Source organism: Cyclopterus lumpus, chromosome 4 (assembly GCF_009769545.1).
Source record: "Cyclopterus lumpus isolate fCycLum1 chromosome 4, fCycLum1.pri, whole genome shotgun sequence".
NCBI lineage: Eukaryota > Metazoa > Chordata > Actinopteri > Perciformes > Cyclopteridae > Cyclopterus > Cyclopterus lumpus.
This window is the reverse complement of record NC_046969.1, coordinates 13,475,507-13,496,003: the sequence shown is the minus strand read 5'-3', so window position 1 is coordinate 13,496,003 and position 20,497 is coordinate 13,475,507. Positions and strand designations below refer to the sequence as shown.

At 40.4% G+C, this 20,497-nt stretch overlaps 1 protein-coding gene across 1 annotated transcript; it reads right to left on the bottom strand.

Annotated features, from left to right (window-relative positions):
* Positions 1–7,629: 7,629 nt before the first annotated feature.
* tdrd5 (tudor domain containing 5) lies at positions 7,630–19,792 on the bottom strand. Its single transcript, XM_034531042.1, has 18 exons — positions 19,540–19,792; positions 18,712–18,945; positions 18,347–18,546; positions 17,858–18,161; positions 17,494–17,660; positions 17,324–17,407; positions 17,122–17,178; positions 16,703–16,865; positions 16,248–16,420; positions 15,709–15,914; positions 14,652–14,861; positions 14,464–14,530; positions 13,876–14,076; positions 13,575–13,712; positions 10,515–10,607; positions 10,041–10,226; positions 9,407–9,584; positions 7,630–7,741 (listed from the first exon to the last, which is right to left on the bottom strand). The coding sequence occupies exons 2-18, from the start codon at positions 18,938–18,940 to the stop codon at positions 7,641–7,643; spliced, it is 2,757 nt and encodes a 918-aa protein (XP_034386933.1). The 5' UTR covers positions 18,941–18,945; positions 19,540–19,792; the 3' UTR covers positions 7,630–7,640.
* Positions 19,793–20,497: the final 705 nt, after the last annotated feature.

Here is a 20,497-nt window from a genome sequence, read left to right as displayed (position 1 = left end):
CAAAGGCCTGCAGTGTTACATTATAGCCCAACTGACAGTGGAGTCCCCTTGAGTTGGTGGATCAGACTCAAAAGGTCAGGCGTCACTTTGTCCAAACAGTGCAGATAATACTGGTTTAAAAAATTACATCCCAGCAAGAAGAATACATCAAGTTATTAAGTCACATAAATTGGAAGAAGTTGAAGTGGTGCTATGGTATGGTGGTTAACTCTGTTGCAACAACATGTTGGGAATCGGGCTGACAGTTTGTGATGAGTATTAATGGGACTGACTTTAAGCATTCATCTTAATAAGAAGCCGATGAGCTAAACATTGGCTTGTGGTGATTGTTCGATCGGTTTGCTAGACAAGCTATCCATTACACTGATGAGCTCAATCCAGAGCTTTTAGTCTCATTGTCAAGTTCACGACAGAGAAGAAAAGAAACAAGAGACGAGAAACAAGGACTGTGAAAATATCCTCTGTGCAGGATGACATATTCTACACTTATGTGTTGTTTTAATGTAAACAGAAGAAGAAGAAGAAGTCAATGGTTAGCATGAGCAGTGATCGCCCTGTCGCTGAACAGACAAAGAAAAAAAATCCATCTACCAAAAGAAAAATCTGAGAGGTGGGTTATGGGAAATGCAGTGCTGAAACCCCATGAAATGAGTTCTGGCACTAAAGGTGGAGTCTGAGTAAAATCTAATAAAGCAACGTTTCTTGTTCTGTATATATACGACATATCAAATGGGCATACACACTAACCTTCACAGCTGTCTGTGAGTGTGTTAAGAGGAAGCAGCATCTCTATGGAAACCTGGGGAGTAAGAGGTCACTCTGTGTGTGTGTGTGTGTGTGTGTGAGTGTGTGAGTGTGTGAGTGTGTGTGTGTGTGTGTGTGTGTGTGTGTGTGTGTGTGTGTGTGTGTGTGTGTGTGTGTGTGTGTGTGTGTGTGTGAATACAAAGCTAATGCTATTTCCTGTGCTGGGAGGCAGCTTGACATGATGTTTATCTGGATTTGCCCATCCCTGATATTGTAGTGTTCTGATTGGTTGTCTCTCCGGCCATGTCCACGTCTGAAAGAAGATCAGTTTCATGTCACAATGTTCTACTCAAGCAAACTTTCTTTCTTTCTAAAAGATTGCCATTCAGACTGAAAAAAATGCTTACATTTTTTCTATTAGGCATATGCAGATCACTCTTCTGGATGCCTTACTCAAAACCCTTTGAACATTTTATGTAACTGTTTTCCATATTTTCTCCCAATTTGGAAATCCAGATTCTCTGAGCACCAAACAAGGCCTTCAGCTTCCTCTGGTAAATGTTTTTATTGGACCACGTAAGAGAGTGCTGTGAATAAGAAGTCACCGTGACATCACCCATTGCTAGCCTTGGTAGACCGCCCTTTTGAAGACTCAAGTTCAGCATCTTAGATTTTGCCCATCCTATCTTGACTTGTTGCAACCAGAAGTGACACGAGAGGGTGAAACAAAGTACAATCAAACGCTAAAGACGACATTCTGTGCAACCCACCTTTTTTTCCATGAAGTTAAAAAAGTCGGCTTCTCTTTTCAGACCCTTTTTATTAAAAGCTTTTTCTCAACCCAGTGAACTTAACAATGTTGACATGTACTTGCCTGAGAAATGCCAGTACAAACTGGGCAAAACATGACAAAGTCAGGTTTGTTCTAGCCATAATGGTAGAAAGGAAGTAAGATTGGTCATGACGTTATGTTCCAGGGATATCTACCAGTTATCATGTTGTATCAAGAGAGAAGGTGATGAAATAGAAGAGGAGAGAATAAGAGGAGAGAGAGGTCGAGGCATGTGGGGGATGACTGATCGTGAATAAGAGTTCTGTAAGTGAAGCCATTCATCTGGTTTGCTCCTCATTAAACGTTGCTTTCTCTCAACAGAAAGTTTCATCACTGAAGTACAGATAGACAACATCGGTTTAAGATTGATTAGCCACCGCCAGTTAACATCAATATTTATCTATGCTAACTCAAGTGCTGAAATGCAACTTTTCAAATCCCATTATATGAATGAGGACATCCTACATGATGAGTCACCAGTAATATAGGAAGTCAGGAAAAAGCAGAGGGCACTCTTTCAGGGCATATTTGTTTTTCCTTTCAGTGAAATGTTTTCAACACACAACATCTCGACAACACTTGTTACAAACAAACTAATTCATTAGAATGTTCAATCAATCGATTAGCTCATCTATTTCCGCCATCATGGGTCAAAGATGTGGTGGCAGCACACTAATGAGCAAGGTAGGACAAATGTCCATTTCTCAAGACATGTCCTCCAACTGGGGTCTCCACCCAGTTGGATATCCCCAGAATAACACAGGAAGCTCCCCAGAAATGAACTTGATCAGATTCCATGACGACTGTTTTTTTAATCAGCAAAATGGATCAACCAGTCCAAGCTCCTTGATGCTACTCTTCAGTCTGCTTGGGTGAACTTGGGTGAACTGATCTGCTCCGGTCCATTGGCGATGTTCAGAGCCAGAGTAGAAAATAGAAGAGTGAAGTAACGGTGTGCAGGCTGTGATGGTTGCTAGTCATGTCAGGAGGCTTGCTGGATCCAGACCTTTGAAACATAATTAGCGTAATCTCAGTCTTTCCCTAACTTGAACAATGCACCATGCTTGGATATAGAAGTAGATAACCATGCATCCAAACATGTTGTCATGAAATGTAATTCTCCATTTTGCAGAATCATCCACCATCAACATTCTGTCCCCCCTGATCTCACTTGTGTTGTAAGAATTAAGCACCATATGTTTGACTTGTTGAATAGTGGTGTCCTCCCAAGGGCACAGACTTTAGTTTCATATAATGGATGTCGAAATTGAATGTCTGTCCACTGTATATGAATGTGTTTAAGCCCGCTTATCCAAGATGTGTTGGATAGCCGAGTCTTTTACTTGTGCAAACCATGTCCGATGTACCAAAGGGACATGAGCGGAGAGGGTTTTAACTACAGTTTCACAGCACTTATTGGGGGTCACTCCTGACATGAATATTCATATAAAGAGAATATTTTTCTAGCTGTTTAATGGATATGTTTTAGAAACAAAAAACAGTGGTGATGGGATGAGGAAAAGATGACGATGGAGCAGGAGAGACAGGATAGGAGAGAGGGATAGTGAGAGAGGTCTGTGGGGACAAACAATACCCGGTGATGGTGTATATTGTCTGTGGTGTCACTGTGCGTGGCAGTTTGATGCATTGCACTGCTGGACCAAAGACAATTCTGAGAACGCGGGCAGGCTGGCTTATCTGCATATCGATTACTTGTGGCTGCCATAAATACAGTTTAATGGAACTGTCAGTGTGTGCCATCGCATATTAACTGAGGCTGGAGCTCAGCTGCAGCTGGATGCCGCTGCCAAATAATACTGGCCACATCTGCATCCAGGTGGGGAACAGCAGGCAGAGTAGCTGGTGTTCTGATTAACCTGTACTGGTGTGTAAGAAAGACATTACCTGAATTTCAACAACTATGCTGTATTTTTTCACAATAGTGAATACAGAAAAAACAAAGCTGCTTTAATTTGTAAATACATTAATCCAATGGAAAAAGACCAAAAAATAATATCCACGTAAAAGTTATGTTTAATTTGATTTTAACAAAAATAATACACTGCTAAGTAATGTGACCTAGATTAATACCCTGCTGTAAAGATTGGTATGTTAGTTTACTGTAGAGGTTTTGCCTTTCGTATGAAAACAATACTTAATTTTTGTGTTACTCTTTTCCATGTTTGACTTTCCCTTAAGGGGTCTGCAGCAAACAAAGCAAATCATTCAGTCTTTTAACCACATTTAACGTCCCTAACTTATAGTCAGAGCTGTGGGCCTTCGGTCTGTTTTTGTCAAACTAATGTTTTTAAGGTCAAAAATGAACTTTCATCCTTAAAGTTGATTGTGCTCAATATTGGTCAACCTGTTTAATGATCTGCTGCTTAATTGTACTCTCAGATTTCCATCAGCAGCTTGCTCTGATTCGTCCGACAGTAAATAGAAGAGCCAGCAACATGTCCTTCATCCCTCCATACGAGCTACAGGGCCATTGCAGTTGTAAAGTTGATGGCACAAAGCGTTTATATATGAACAGACACATTCTAGCTAATTTACTCCTGGAAGTGTCTTGTATGTAAATGTAGTTTGAGTTTTCTTAGAAGTGACATGGGCTTTTTCTGAGGAGAAAATCCAATTCAATATAACGACACTGGAAACATTTAGTGCTCCCTGAAAACCTGATTTGCTGGAAGGAGCTAGGGGCTAAATGGTTGATTCACAACAGCGTTAAACTACAATGAGCAAGCATAAGGGGGACCATCGAGGACAAGAGTAAGGTGGAGCAATGTGATTCAGCATTAGTATTCATCCCTCTTCTCTCCTTCTTTCACTCTGTCCTTTTAACAGGCAGCTCTCCTCTGCCCCCAGGGTCTCCTCAAGGCCTCCATTAATTTACAGAGGCATAAATTCTCAAACTCAGACTGATGGTAAGGCAGGGCTGGGATCAGCTGGCCGATGTTTCCTTAAAAAAATCTAAAGTTCTCTTTAGAACCATTTGGTTCTAGTAAATGGACTGAAGTTGTCAACTATATTGTATATCTTCCATTAGTTCAATTAGAGTCCAGCTGCTCCTTGTTGCATTTAGAAAATGCTTGTATTATAACTAATATAGACCAGTCCTTGCACATGCAGGGGGGATTAAAGTGCTGTTTTGAGTTAGTAGAAGGAACAAAAAAACCATTAGTGTAACTAAGTGTGACATATCAATCCAATGTGTTGAGGAAAGGCTTCATTGGGGGTGCTGGTTCTGCTGTTGTGTGTGTGTGTGTGTGTGTGTGTGTGTGTGTGTGTGTGTGTGTGTGTGTGTGTGTGTGTGCGTGTATAGCAGAACTATAGGCCTGAGGGATTAGCAGGATAATTGTCATCACATTAATACAGAAGATAAGAGTTTTAACACAGGGATAAAAATAAAGGCGCCTCTTTTCTAGAAATAATCTCTCTGTAGATGAGTGTGACTTCGTACACCCTCGTTTGCACGCACACCCAGCCACTCCAACATAAACCTCCTCAAACACTACACACCCTATAGAAGGCATGCATGGACACACACACACACACACATACACACACTCACAAATGCATTAACATCCAGAATCACTCACGAAAAAGGAGACAAAATAAGAGACTAAAGAATAGAGAATATACTCTACTAACCATCTGAGATACAACATTTCTGTCCTTCGTATTCCTCAACTGATTTTCGGAAATAAAACACCAATTGTTCTCCGATCGATCAAACTTGAGTCCAATCACTATCGTCCGTTACTCGTCACCAATCACAGGGTCTGGTTGAAGGATTCTATTCATCGTGCAGCATTATTTATGAATAGAACTATTCTTCACAACACTGTATATTGAGTACAACAATTGAGAGATGTGAAAGTATCACGTTTATCAAGTATCAATTTGTGCAAAATATTCCACTCTCTCAAAGAGACAACTCCGGTAAAGCCACTTTATCTGCACATCAAGAAATTGTCTTTTGATCAGCCTTCATAGTAGAGACCACCGATCAAACCATTTTGAATAAATATCAGGTAATAGCTTATTGCTGCCAATTGAACTGAGTCTCCTTAATCACAATATCCTTTGAGATCTTTTAAGATCAATGTCAAATAATATACTCTATCTTCAGATTTTTTTGTTTCATTTTTCTAATGGGTGTGTGAAAGAAGTCACTAACTAAGAGCATTCTTATTCTACTACCAGCAAAAACACTATTGATTGTAACCACATTTCCATAAAGACAGAGCCATCTCTTACTTAACAGAAAAAAACAATACCACAATGTTAAAATAGCAGGTAAAAAGGAACGTATCAAAATTAAATTACCTCACTTCATACATGTAACTACTTTAGTGCTGTGGTTCCCAATCTGAGGGTTTGGTCCCTTCAATGAGTTACAAGGTATCATCTTTCCCGATGAATAAATATTCCAACAACTGCTCTCTACCCACATGAAGGCTATGTTCAACACAGCTGCTCTGTCATCAACCAAATGCTCAACTTATGGATGTTAAAGTAAAAAAATTGGAGACAAAAGATCCAGATGATCAATAGTACCTGTCAACTAATCAGCAAACTAAAAGCCTGTGAAACAAAAGCAGTCTTCCTCTGACAGTCTGGTTCAGGGTCTCGACTGTAAATCAAAGCCATCAGATCGTCATGCTTCATTTAGCACACTGATGCTCTGCTGCTGTTGGCTGCTAATTCAGCTGCAACTACATTACTCTCCTCCTTAATAAGGTTTACGTGTGCATCTGCCTTACCAGCCTTACCTCTCTCGCTCTCTCTCTCTTATGCACTGCCTTGCAATGTGTATGTGCATTTGTATAAGCTTTCTGTAGTTTACTGGTGTTGTGTGAGATTATGTAGATGATTGTTAAAGACTGTTTGCTTAACAATCCAGAGTGTGTTTGTGTGTGTTAAAATTAGACAAAGTTTAGATTACAAAACAAAGACTGGTGTGTAAATAATATGTATAATACATGTATGTAAATGTAGGTTATGCAGTGGGACTGTGCAGGAAGGGTGTACGTGAGTGTACACAGTATAAAGGCTCATGCTCTTCACTGGTTTGCTGTGTTAGAATGAGAGGAGTCTTTTTAGAAAGCTGATTGGCTGAGCCAGTAAAGGTCAGAGAGCCCAGCAGGATGCAGACTAATGATGCAGGAAGCCACATTCTGACTCCTCCTTTATAAGTCTGAGCACATTTTGGTAACCCAGCACTAGTGACTACATAGGCTTCAGAAGAGTACATTATATAAGCTTTTTGTTTAAACTAATTAAGGAAAATGAAGTAAAGAAAGTAGGCTTTGGAACTGTGAAGAGACTTTGAATCTATATTAGGTGGCGTGGGCTGCGCTCAATAACACAAACACATTCAGCTCCATAATGGTGAGCTCTGCTCAGTAAAGCGTCTTGTATAACGGCGACGAGCGTCACAGAGTTTGGAGATAGTCTCCTTGTTGTTTTATTTATTTATTGTTCCTCTGCGCTGATCTCGCCTCTGTCATTCTTATTCCCGCTGAGACACGTTTTTAAGTGTTGCTGTTCGCGTGCTGCCTCTTTGGGAAAGCCGAGGCACGCAAGTCAAATGCAGGAAAACAGATTTGTTTGAGCGACTCATTAGGATGAGGCAAAGTAGGGAATACTTGCTTTTCCGAAGGAGGTCACATTGACATTGTGCTGATGAATATTATTATTTATAAGGAACATTAAATCATTTAACACATCAAACATCTTGATGGCTTCTGATGAAACACTTCATATAAAAGGAAACAGGTTTGTTTAGAACAAAAAGCATTCAGAAGCGTTTTTACATTTGAAAAAGAACAGCCATTCATTTCCTGTAATTCTTGTCTTTTGAGACAGGGAAAGTGATACAATTACTCCATTAACAAACTAATAAACAGAGTTTAACATACAATTTAACTTATCTAGAATAGATTAAAAGAAACGTTTTATAAAAATGCTTTTGACACTTTTTACAAATCAAAATTATTTCAAAACTGGATTATCAAAGAGTGTCACAACATCTTCTTTACTTTGGGGTTTGACTCATTCAGGCGGTTGGGTTGGATGTAGGAGGCCCGACCTGCCTGGCACCAAACAAAGGAAACCGGATGCCAGAGTTTTTCCGGTAGATCGGAGAGACTGGTACACCTGGACAACAGAATAAAACTCAAAATGAATATCAATAAAAGACACAACTATTACTAATTGAGTGGTTCAGTACATATAATCTACAAACAATCTTTTATTATTATGATTTTAACAATCGTTATTAATGAACGCATCAATAGCTTGAAGAAATGGAGCTCCTCTTAAGTGAAAGAGAGCCAAGTTGTGACACTTTAAATAAACTGAAGATGAAGTTGTCAGCTCAGCTAGAATGATATTAAAAGACCACAGAAACAATTATAATCCAACAAGTGCCTGGTAAATAAGTGGCTGCTCAGTTATTAATGTGAGGTGCTACAATAAACTAGTTTTTTACTGAACTAAGCTAGCGACAGACTGAATGTACTCCTGGACTGAAGACTGAAGCAGCACTGAAACAGTGATGCGTTCAACTACTGATGTGCAAATGACTTTGAGCGGTGATGCGACCGCTTAGCTCAGAAAAAAATGTGAACAAACTTGGTGACAAGTGATTTGAACGAGCAAAGAAATTTGCGATTTCCACCACAGAACATTCACCATAAAGAGTCAGTATTTTATTATTTTCTTCTTGTATCACATCTATTGTGCTACTAACCGTTGTCCTTGTAGCACAACCCTAACGGGTACCATAATTAAAATGAATTAGGAAATAAAAACCCATGTCACTTTCAGTTGTCTTTGGAGCAGCTCAACAAGAGATGCAAGAGAATCGAGACACGGGACGAGTGCAGACTGAGCATTTGTGAGTGGCTCGCAATTTTTATTTGAGTCAAGTTTCTGCAATGTCAGGTGTCTGAAGGAAGACAGCATACAAGTCTCATCAGGTCATGCTGGGAAAACAAAATCAAGAGAAGTAGGTAGGAAGGGGAAGAATCTCCACCAACTCCAATATTGCCAGCAGTATGTAGTCACACACACACACACACGTTATAGGAACACACACACACACATCATATTGTCTAATCTGTTATGTACTGATTCTTGTTTCTATCTTGTGTATTTATCTGTATTTTTGCAGCGTTGTGAAGCATGTGTAATGCTACTGTGCAGAAAAGCGATTTGTAGATAAATCTGCCTTGACCCACTTGGGTTTGCTTTTTTTCATTAACACTGTGGAAGCACAGGCATGGTGGAGCAGCAGTGTATTGATATCAGGACAAATGCAATGCAATGAAAGCAGCTTGTTGGGTCAAATAGCTCTGGTAACAGGTCTAATTGAATCAGTGTCAGGTTCTCTGTGCAGGTACATCCACCACAGCAAGCAGCAGGATGGAAATCAATACGTCCTCTCTGGAACCGTGCAGTCTAATTTCATTGAAGGCTTCTCTCCCACTCTCTCTTCCTGTGTACATGTGCAGGTTAATGAAGGTCATTTGTTCATCTTATTAAAAAATGAGTGTGGGTGCAATAGATAAGACAAGCCTTTGTGTGGACATTAGCCTTTTGTTCCACAACATTATCCTTCTAAAATCCTGAGGAAACAAATAATTTAAACTTTATGGGATGACTTGTAGGACTAAAATATGTAAGTGTTTTACAATGTAAAGACTTTTGGTTAATGTAATGCTTCAGAATTATTTCAGAAGAAGAAGAAGAAGAAATTATTACATATTATTATCATCTACTTTTCTCAAAAAGTAAAGATGGATGTATATATATATATACCGTGAGTGTAGTCATGAATTTGGCCGAGATCAGGGGTGTGGAGTCTCACGGTCCTCAGAATTGGAGGTGGCCTGTCCAACGAGGGGGCAGCGACCTTGTGCTGGTGTTGCTCCTCTTTTGGTGTTGGACACCTGGACCTGGAAGTGACGCTGGATGGAGTTGGTGGAGGAGTCAGTGTCTGAGAAGAGAGTTAAGTTTATTTAAAAAGGGACAAAAGTAATTAAACAACTTTCACTTATGCTGTTTTAAAGTGTTTTACAAAAAAGAAAGCATAAATCCAGTGATTCTTGCATCCCGGCTGCAGTCCATCAGGACCAAGACCTCACCCCACAGGAACAGTTTCTTTCCAACTGCAGTCGGTTCATCAACGAAGCCCAGGACCCCCATTGAGTCTGACTCACACCCCAGGACAACTTCAAACACCCGTGCACATCTTTTCTTATTATTAAAATACACTTGCCACTTTTATTTTGAAATATATATACTTGTTCCAAAGTACTGTTATCCGTTTGTTGGTTACCATATTTATCCGTTTAGTGTTATCATAGTTATATTCCATGTCTATTGTTATGTGCTTTTCACAGAAGACAAATTCCTTGTATGTGCAATGTACTTGATTTTGATATCTTCTCACTTCAAGATCAGCGTTACAATGAGCTGGTGTCATCTGAGTCTGAATCAGATCTGGAGGAGTGAGAGGGCTGCGGGTCAAACAGGAAGGGCTGGTGGGAGGCGAATGGTTGGCCAAGGGCCATTCCATTTCACTGTAGCTGAAGGCTTGACCATTTAGCAGAGCATTGAATGGGTTGGCGTCCATAACCTGAACACACACAGCAATAAACAAGAATTTACACCATCTGTCTTCATCCATTTCATTCCATGTATCCTTTGTTGGGTGATTGCAGTGGGAAAAGCAGTGCGACCCAGCAATTACAAATACAATAACTTGAGTTGTATTTCACAAGTAAGTTAAGATAAACATTCAGAAGTCAATTAACACACTCAATGCAACAACAAGCCGGTGACATGTCATACAAAAACTGAAACCATCTTTGTTTTGAAAAGGCATGGATTGAAGGCGGTGGTGGTGTGGGCGTGGACATCATACCTGGTGATAGGCGCTGGCCCCATTGTCCTCAATCAACTCCAGGTCGGGCATCTCTCGGTCTCCAACCTGAGACATCAAGACAGATCCTGTTACCTTCAGATTCACATTTCATCAACACATGCAACCGTCCAGTGATCTTTAGTTGTAGTTGGTGCACGTCGATTCCTTTTTGTCATAAACCAACATACACTATATCCTGTAACTCTAGGTTGTTGCACATAAGGCAATATGATTGCATGTAATTTCAGCTGGTGGCATTGCATGTTACGGTTATGTTGGCTTCCCTAGCAGTTAATTTATTGCTATGGATTTATCTCAATTTTAACTTAAATATTCTTCAAACTGCAGGGTTTTCTGAAATGGCTGCCTTTCCCATCAGAGGAAATACATAATATTCAAATAAATTAAATAAAACCATAACCAACTGGGAAGTGAGGCATATTGTGGCACTGGAAAGGTCACATTTTCAATTAAAGTACTATTTAGACCTTCATTTACTGTAATATATGTATATATATATATATATATATAAAAAAATATAATAATAATAATAAATCAAAGAGATTTGTTTTAATCAATAAAAATACAATATTTCCTTTTCCCAATAATATGACCATCAATGATCAATGAAAATCTAAAAGTTATATTGTTTTCCTTTTGTGCTGATCCAATCTGTAATCCGATCCGTGACTCCGCTCTGTGATAGTTGTATGATACGTTGCTTCACTACCATGTTGCAATGTTGGTTACAGAAAAGATTGGATTGCAGAATATTTGTGAGGAATAGAGTTAAAGAGCACAAGCAGCACAGGCTGATAAACCTATTAAAATATGCGGAAAGGTTTGAAAAATCATCTGCTGGACGGGATCAATTCCTCTCGCCAGCATTATTTTAGAGAAGAGAAGGAACACACTCCACATGGTCTGTGTAACCGTTCTATAATCTGATTTCAGCAATTTTAAAATGTGCCAACTAAAAAGAGTAACACTACAATAATACGAAACGATCTGCCTCCAAAGTAGTAACTGGTTAGTCATTCAGTTTCTTTCCTTTATCATTTAGTTGTCACCATCAGTCTAGTTGAATCATTTTATTTTGAATTAATATGCACATGAATTTACCAATAACCAGAATAACTGTGTTCTGCAGTCATTAACAATGAATGTCCTTTCCTATATGTTCAGTTTACAACTATCCACTCATTAACATAGGAGGACACAATATTGTAATCCAACAGCTCACTGATTGGCTGTCATTTTATTTATTGGCCTACAACAAGCTGTGACCTTCTCAGCAGTGTGACTATACATTAAGGGGCATTCAGCAAGAGGGTGTGTGTGTGTACACTGACTGTGTGTGTGTGTGTGTACACACACTGACTGTGTGTGTGTGTGTGTGTGTATGGGGTACTGTAGTGTGCCTGCAGGAGTGACAGTATGGCTGGTAGGATAAGAGCTATGGACAGCGGAGAATAAAAGCTTTACAGCAACATTAAAAGATTGGGTGAGAAAAAAGAAGTGAGAGGAGAAGGGAGAGAAGAGACAAAGAGAGTGCACTCAAAGATAAGAAACAATTGAGAAATAAAGCTGCAAATCCACCACAAATAATCAAAGTAACCCAGTAAACTATTGTTTACTTTGGCTGTACCGCAACTTCAAAGATTTTTTACATACAACAGCAAAAGCTAGCTGTGTTTGTGTGTGGGTGTGTTTCACCCGTCGTGTGGGGACATCAATCTGATTTCATAGTCACACTGTGGGGACTAGCCTTCCTTATGCAAGTCCCCAATACATAAATCACTAAATTTGATGGTGAAGTCTTGGTTTAAGGTAAGGATACGATTAGATTTAAGTTTAGCTTATGTTATGTTAGGAGGGGCACGGGGAGCATTTCTCTAAAAAGGGTCTCAGAGTTTCCCCTTTTTAAAACCATTTATGGTTAAAAATCCCCATATAAAAGTCCAATAAATCCTCGGAAAAGAAACGTTAAAAACAAAACAATTAACATCATTTAAAAAAAAAAAATCTAAAAGACCAAAAATAAGGGGGTTTATATATATATATATATATATATATATATATATATATATATGCCCTTTAATCCTTAGATTGAATTTTGTTCCTTGTCTTTGAATAAAACCAATCACCAAACCTTCCTTCCTGTTCTTTACTTTGTTCAGGTTTGTATGGATCAGGATATCCTCTAAGTTTTTGCTCAAGCAGCAGTGTCACAGCACTCCCCGCCCCCTGAAAGTTAGTTTTCAACAATTTTAAAAAGCATACGTTATTGTCAAGATGACATGGGACGGGCCGGACATCCGCGTTCTGGCATTGAAGGTGCCGCTGAACTCCGCCTTACATACATCTAAGGAAGCACTTTGGTTACCCCTTGAGACTTGACGTACCAAAGAGGTTGCTGGTAGCCTCCTCCACATGCTGCGGGAAGGTTAAGATTCTGTAGCAGCGGATCAGCTGGGATTTAATGAGACCTCTGTACGTTTGCTTGAGCTGGAGTTATGAAGGAGTGCGTGGCATTCAGTGTCCTTGAAATATACTTTGGTGGCCGGTGTTGTGACCTGTTATGTTATGTTTGAGTTCTGGGGTGATGTGAATTGAAAATGTGCAGAAATGTGTGAAAATCCTGTTCTGTGTTGTTCCAGAGGCCAAAGATCTCGTCCAAGTACCAAAAAGGAGGATTAGATTGAGGTTTAGATTTAGGGTTAGTATTAGAGTTGCCAGGAAATGATTGTAACACAATCGAATGCCCCCAAAAGTCATGAAAACATGACTCTGCGTGGGTGTGTCTGGGCGTGTTTTACCCATCTCGTGGAGACATAAATCTGATTTCTTAGTCACACCGTAAGGTCTTGACTTCATTATGGGGACAAAATGCAAGTCCCCATGACATAACTCATGTCCCATTACATTTTATGGTTAAGTCTTGGTTTAAAGGTTAGGGGAAGATTAGATTTAGGTTTCCGGTAAGGGTTAGGATTGAGTATGGTAAATCGACAGGAAATTTATGTAAGACAATGTAATGTCATTCAAACACACACACACACAACGGGGGAATACCTTCAGTGACTGTCCACGAATGTTTGCTTGCTTTGGTGAAAAGGTGACCACCTCTTCTACTTCTGGCAGGTCAACCATTCCCTCCCCCAGGTAGAGACTCACTGGGCCGACATGAACACACAGCTAAAGAAAAAGGAAATACAGAGCACAACATTTTTAGAAGAAGTTGTATGGTTTTGATTTAATAACAATGGATTAACTGCATACATAGACATGTCCACATATATCTAATATGCTAGCCAGTCAAAGACAGGCTAGCAGAAATAAGTTTGTCTGCACAGCTTACCGCTGCACTGGCCGTATGCCCGCAGGCTGTCCCGTGACCCTGTCTCAGCAGGACAGTGTGGACGTAGATGTCCTGATCAGTATGTGTGTCACACAGGTAGAGCTGAAGCACATCTCCAGTGTAACAATCCAAAGCGCCCACCAGGGTGCGATCGGAGTACAGCTTCTGGAAAGAAGCCCTGGCCTCAGCAGTCCAGCTGCCCTGCAAGAGGCAAACCACAACACTCGTACTCATAAAGCTCCATGGAACAGAACATTCTGTCTGCAGCTTGAATTCATTCACAGGCGCAAGATGTAAGTAATTACACACTTATATTGTTGTGCTTGTATTACTTTCTTGTGGAACATTTGAACAAAAATAATCATAAAAGCTGACTCACTGATGTTGAGTATTGTAAATAACCCTTCAAATCAAAAAGGCAAGTGTATACTTTAAATATAAAATTCAACACCGTCTATATTACTAATACAGGATGGATGACAGATACAAATGACCACTGTGGTACTAACAAGAAGATAGTGCAGTCCTTTGCAAGAGAGCTCACATTTGTAACTGTGAGCATATTATATAATATGCTATCAGACTTACAGTGGTGGGTTTAATACCAGCGAGTGATGACGGCACAGCTTGTGCTGGAAGAACCGAATAACAAGACCTGAGGAAACAGAGATGAACAGTGGAGAGCACAGCAAAGCACAGATACTTATTAGCTGAACAGCTAGTAGTGGTAGTACAAGTTGGATGGTTTAAGTACTTAAATGTTTAGATGTCCCTACTTGAGGAACGTGAGGTTGGCGCTCTGTACCACGATCATATCACCAAAGTCAACATAGTACACCTCAACCTCGGTGGGGCTGATGATCTGATGGATCACCACCCGGTAGAACCACATTCCTTTGGGTGACACACAGCAGACTTGACCTGGTCGGATAAATCGCTCAGGGAGGCGGTAATGCTCTGACACCTCAGGACAGGTGTAGCATCGTCTAGAGGCAACAGAGGAAGAGGGAAAAAGATGTCATTGTTCTTATTGAAGCATCAAGAAGCTTTTATGCAGTTTAAATTGTGTGATGTTTTACAGCGTGTATGACTAAAACATGTTTTACCAGTCCTAGCTTCAACTGTACAGTTGCTGTCAAGTGTTTGGTTTTGTCATCTTCTATATGTACAATTCATCTTGCTTTAAAAACAAATTTAATAAAAAGGTATAATATGCAAAATGTCAGTCTAGACTGATACAAAAAGCATCACTCATTAGATGCGAGTGGCGTTGTCTGTATCTGCACCGTGCCTACCTGTTATTTTGATATGGGCATGAGCAAAGAGCATTTGGACCCCACGTGGGGCTGTAACCCCCAGCCAATAAGCAGGCTGTGCAGCACGTTCTCATTTCCAGGTCAAACACCCCCAAATAACAGGGTTGAATGTTAGGTATTATATTCAGCTTCTTTTCCCTTATGTTTACTTACTGTCATGCCTCAAGAGGAAATACATTTGAGGGACAACATTTCAAAGTCGTGTATGTATATATTTAGTATTCTTAATTTTATTTTTTTATTTAACCTTTATTTAGCCAGGCGAAACAGATTAAGAACAAATTCTTCTTAGTTACAACTGTGGCCTGACAAGAGGTGTAACCTCTCATGTTGATCAAGCTAAATTACTATTCTGGCTCACGATATGATGAACCCCACTTAGGCATGACAAAATCGTAAAATACATTATATTAATGAATATTCTGCAATTCCAAAGGGGACCCCTCAATGTGCAATAAGTACAGGAATGTGTTAGTACATTATTGTTTGACTAAGCTTCTATTAGCATATCCACCACCTCATCTCAATTATCATGTCCTCCATAGCGCGGGCCTCCTCAGTCTCGCTGAAGCGGACGTAGAAATGTCCAGGCGACTCCACATGTTCCACCAGGACTTCTAACAGCTCTCGGGCACTATGGCGTGTCGGCAGTTTAAGACGTTGACTCTGCAGAGCATCCAGGGGCACCGCAGTGCTGCAATGCAGCTGAATGGCAGGGTACATCTGGACAACAGGAGGACAGATAAATGTAAAGTGAGATTGGTGAGCGGTACACAGCAGTATTACTCAATGTTCAGTATCATTCTACAGCACTTTTAAAAAAGGTGTTGAATTGTCTAACCTGCATATATGAACACAATCAACATTTTATACAGGGTACACTGAAAATGGGGCATTGACACCTGCTTGTTAAGTGCAGTGAAAGTTCATAATTTGCAATGGCGTCCCACTATATGATGCTCTGATTACTTATAAAATCTTTATTTAGGTCTCTCTTTTTATGATTGTTCTTCAAGCCTAGCAATGTGAAACACAATGAATTAGATATTGCCGAACCAATTCATGGGTCTTGACATTGTTACTGGTCTTCAGCTCCTCAGTCTCATCAACTGCTGTGTCGTTATCGTCTCCTTCCAGGTTTCCTTCCCAAGGAGACTCGCCACAGCTGATATAGTAGCTTGTAGCTGGCAGCGTCTGACTGTCATCAGACCACTCAGTCACCTTTGAGTCTACATAATAAAGAAAAATAAATTTCCAACTTAGTTAAAAGCCATTGTGCCACAAGTGAGCTTTGTCACATGATATCCCAGACACTACCATTTATTACAACATGCCATTGATTAGCGAAGACACTAGTAGCGTCCATACAAAATATCTTTACAACAATAACCGATACCACTATAAACACCAATTGAATTGTCTATGTCCACTATTTTCCAACAAGCTTTATTCCATTTCTTGTGAAGTAATTAAGGTGATATTGGCGACTGGTTTCTAAAACGTATACACACCTGATAGTGTATTTCCACTGTCCTGTATGTCCATGACTATCCAGTGTTGCCCAATGTCACTCAGTACAGGTTTCAGGTGGAAGGTGTCACTCATGGCACTGACCAGTTCGGTAACACTGACAAAGCCGCTTTGTTGGAGCGGGAGTTCCTCACCAAAAAGCCTCTGAGGAGCAAAAAACATCTTTCATTATTATCTGAACTGAAAAGCAGCTTCCTGATCACTATTAGAGGTAGGTAGGCTAAATGTCAGTGCTTCAAAACAGCAAGATAGAAAACCAAAACTGTAAACCCAACGCTTTTTATTTGGCTCGATCAGGAAAGACTTAATACAGTTCCTCACATGAATGAGTTCTGAAGCTCCCAACCACATGACCAATTTGTCACAATGATGATGATGAACAGAATAATTTATTTTTTACCTTGTACTCAGCAGGCAGATCGTGCACCGACAATCCACCACTGGTCTGACCTACAACCTGCGAGTGTCATGAACATATGAATTATAACCATGGTCCTGGTAATGTATAGAAGCAAAACATTACCAGCCATGAAAGCATATCAGAAGCATGTAGTTGGTAGTGACACTAAGCAATCTGCTAAGAAACTAAGAGTAATTCTGACCTCTTGTAGCTTGTCCTTCAGCTCCGGACTTATCGTGCCAGCTACTCCATTCTCCAGGATTCGCTGGCGAAACGCCTCCTCCAGCTGACATAGAATTCAAGTAGAAAGACCAAAGATAATGCAGTCACGCACGCAGTCACGCACGCACACGCACACGCACGCCTTCTTACCTCAAGAACACGTTTCTGAAAGAGCTGACCTTCCTGACACTGCTCTGGCTTCACTTCCTGGTTCTTCTCAACTACCTGTGGCTTGTTAGCAGTTGTTGACTCATTATGGACAGGGCTTATGGTAGGCTCAGTGGCTGGCTGGTTCACAGGACTTTGCTTGATTGGGACTTCGGTTGGAGTAAAGCACAAAAGGAAATAAAAAAATGTAAATGTGTGATAAAGATAATGAACTATTCACTTTGGGCAGATAAATAGCTGTCCAATCTCAACAAAGCTCAAGTCTTAATGCTCACAGATGACACTGGTATGGATCTCTTTTAGGGATACCTTCTAGCAAGATGTCCAACATTTGTAAATGCATCACCTGAGATTTTTGTTGGCGTCTGAGTTCTGGTGTCTGGCACTTTGGCGTCTGACTTGACAGTTCTAGGCAATTCTGACTTTATGGGTCTAGTCCTTGGTGAGCTGGTTAGTCTGAGCAGCGGCCTGGACAGCTCATGTTCCTTCAAGGTCAGAACTGATCCCAGCCTTCCCTGCTGAATAAGGACTAGGTCCGCTAATGCCTCCAGCATCTCCCCAGTGGAGTAGAAGCCGTAGTTGTGGACACGCAGCGGGTGGCCGAAGCAACGAAGGAAGCTGGACTCCAGGTCAGACAACCTGAGTGGACCCTGGGAGAGCGGCCGCATCGTTACAAGAAACATTCTGCAGTAACAGAGCTGAATGCTTCGGTTAAAAAAATGTACATATAGAAAACTTCTCCGATTTAGTATGGTGTGTTTGAATAGTGAACTGCAAAACTAGTTTAGACATCATATGTCCAAAAAAAGCAAACAGTCACAGGTTCAAGTTCTACCTGGGAGAGCATTATGCAAAGCTGTGCCCTGAGCTGGACAGGGGCAGCCGGAGGAGCATGACCTCTTCTGGGGAGGACCACAGCAGGGGACAGGTGACGGTAGCGGGGTGAGAAGTAGCTGACACCTCCCCTCCCAGTCTTGGGCCAGCGCTGATTAGCTACCAACTTCTCAATGTTTCGGGTGGAATCATTGCCAACAGCTGCGATTGCGGACATGTTAAAAGGTGACAGCTTAGAATAGGAATTTGTTTGGTTGACAGGTACATGTTTGAGAGGACTTGCATGCATTAAACACTGCTATGCTGTTGGTTCCCCCTCACTGCTGAATTGAAACTGTGTTCAAATAAAATGAAACAGTACATTACCCTTTAAAAATGTGCTGCCATCTCCCCTGAAGTTAACAGACGCCACGTCAGGCATCTCCTTCACCATATCCATGATGTGTCTGAAGCCCAGGAATTTCAGGGGCATGGGATGCCCCAACATAGCGATATAGTCTCGCCTGAGCCGATCGGGGTCCAAGCCCATCTTTGAGGAAATGAGCAAGGAACGAACATCCTTCTTCAGCTTTGCCAAAACCTCGTCATGATTCATCCTGCCTGTTGACATATGGGGAAGACAGCAAGACAACAAATGGAACAAAGCAGGACATCACTGTACAACCTGAAATACAGTTTTCAATGCTGAAATAAAAATACAACAGCTGGAGTATTAATTGCGTTGAGTTTTTTTTAACTTGTATTAACGTTTTATAAACAACACAACTATATGGTCAGACTCATAATTATTTTTAAAAAAGGCAATGTCAGAAAATGTGGGCAGTAAGCATGGTGCTTAATTGAACCTATTCGGCCATCTTTAAAAGTTACCATAGACACTTACAACTGTCATTCCAGGTCCAATAAACCTTCTTGAATAGGGGGAACAACAAGTCTGCGCAGCTCCCTTAGACACACACCACCCAATGGGACACATGTCGTTAGCTAACGACAACGTTAGCCTCCGACTCGCAGAACAGGACTCCTCTAAGGTTGAGCATGAAATTCAGTATGCCGCTTTTTTAAATGTATATGTATTATTTTTACATGTATTAACGTAAATTACCGTTGGCTTTAAAAGCGGAGGCCGACCAAAACAGGCCTAGCTGTCTCGCTCAAATTGTGAACAAAATAATAATATTGTGGACACCTTACCCCAAATGTGTTGGTTTCCTGACCCTCCAACTCACTCTGCACACCTGCTGCTAACAACAACCACCGTGCACGTTGTTAGAGCGACGACGCAAGGGTGACAAAGGGGACCGTTGGGTTTGTTGTCAACAAGTGAGTTACCTGCGCCAAAACCTGCTCACAAACAGCATACAATAAACTAAAACGCAAAGCCGTCATTGGTCGTCACAGTTGGTTCAATTAAAATTGCCACGCAAACTCTTGCAAGTCACGTTACCGTGGCAGTACTGCGGGGCCCACAGATCGTTTATTGCAGCAGCAATGATGAGTAACGTTGGTCAAAAAAAAGAAAACAACCACACAATATTTTATCTTATTTTATCATCAGTACAGTACAACTATAAATTAGAGCTAGATGATACGGCTAATAGTATAATGTATATATATATATATATATATATATATGTTCAAGCATTGATGTAACGTTACAGGCTTTACAAATAGATTTAAAAAATAACGTTACTGCTCTGTTTTTACAGAAGAAGCAGCAGCGCCCCCTGCTGTTTGGAAAGAGAAGTGAAAAGCTCACAGCACCTCGTCCTCCCAAGGTGTCCAATCCAGGTGCTGACCAGATCCGACCCTGCTCACTTCTTATATTTCTTTTATCCCGTCAACTTGTCAGGGACACTTTCAAATAGTCTATTATTATTATATTATTATCGGCCAAATATGAAAGCAAAGCAAGTTAATAGTCACAAGACCAATCACAAATGTAGTGGAGTGAAAAGTACATTGCCCTCTGAAATTAAGTATAAAGTTGTAAATAACTGAACATGTGTTTGTGACTTATTTGGTTTCTTGGCAATGTTTGTTTTTGGGAGTATTATTTATTTGGTACATGATTATTATTTTTAATGTAAATATTGTGCAAATAGCATTGAAAAGAAGTTATCCGAGTGTTTAAATTTGTATTTTTTATAAT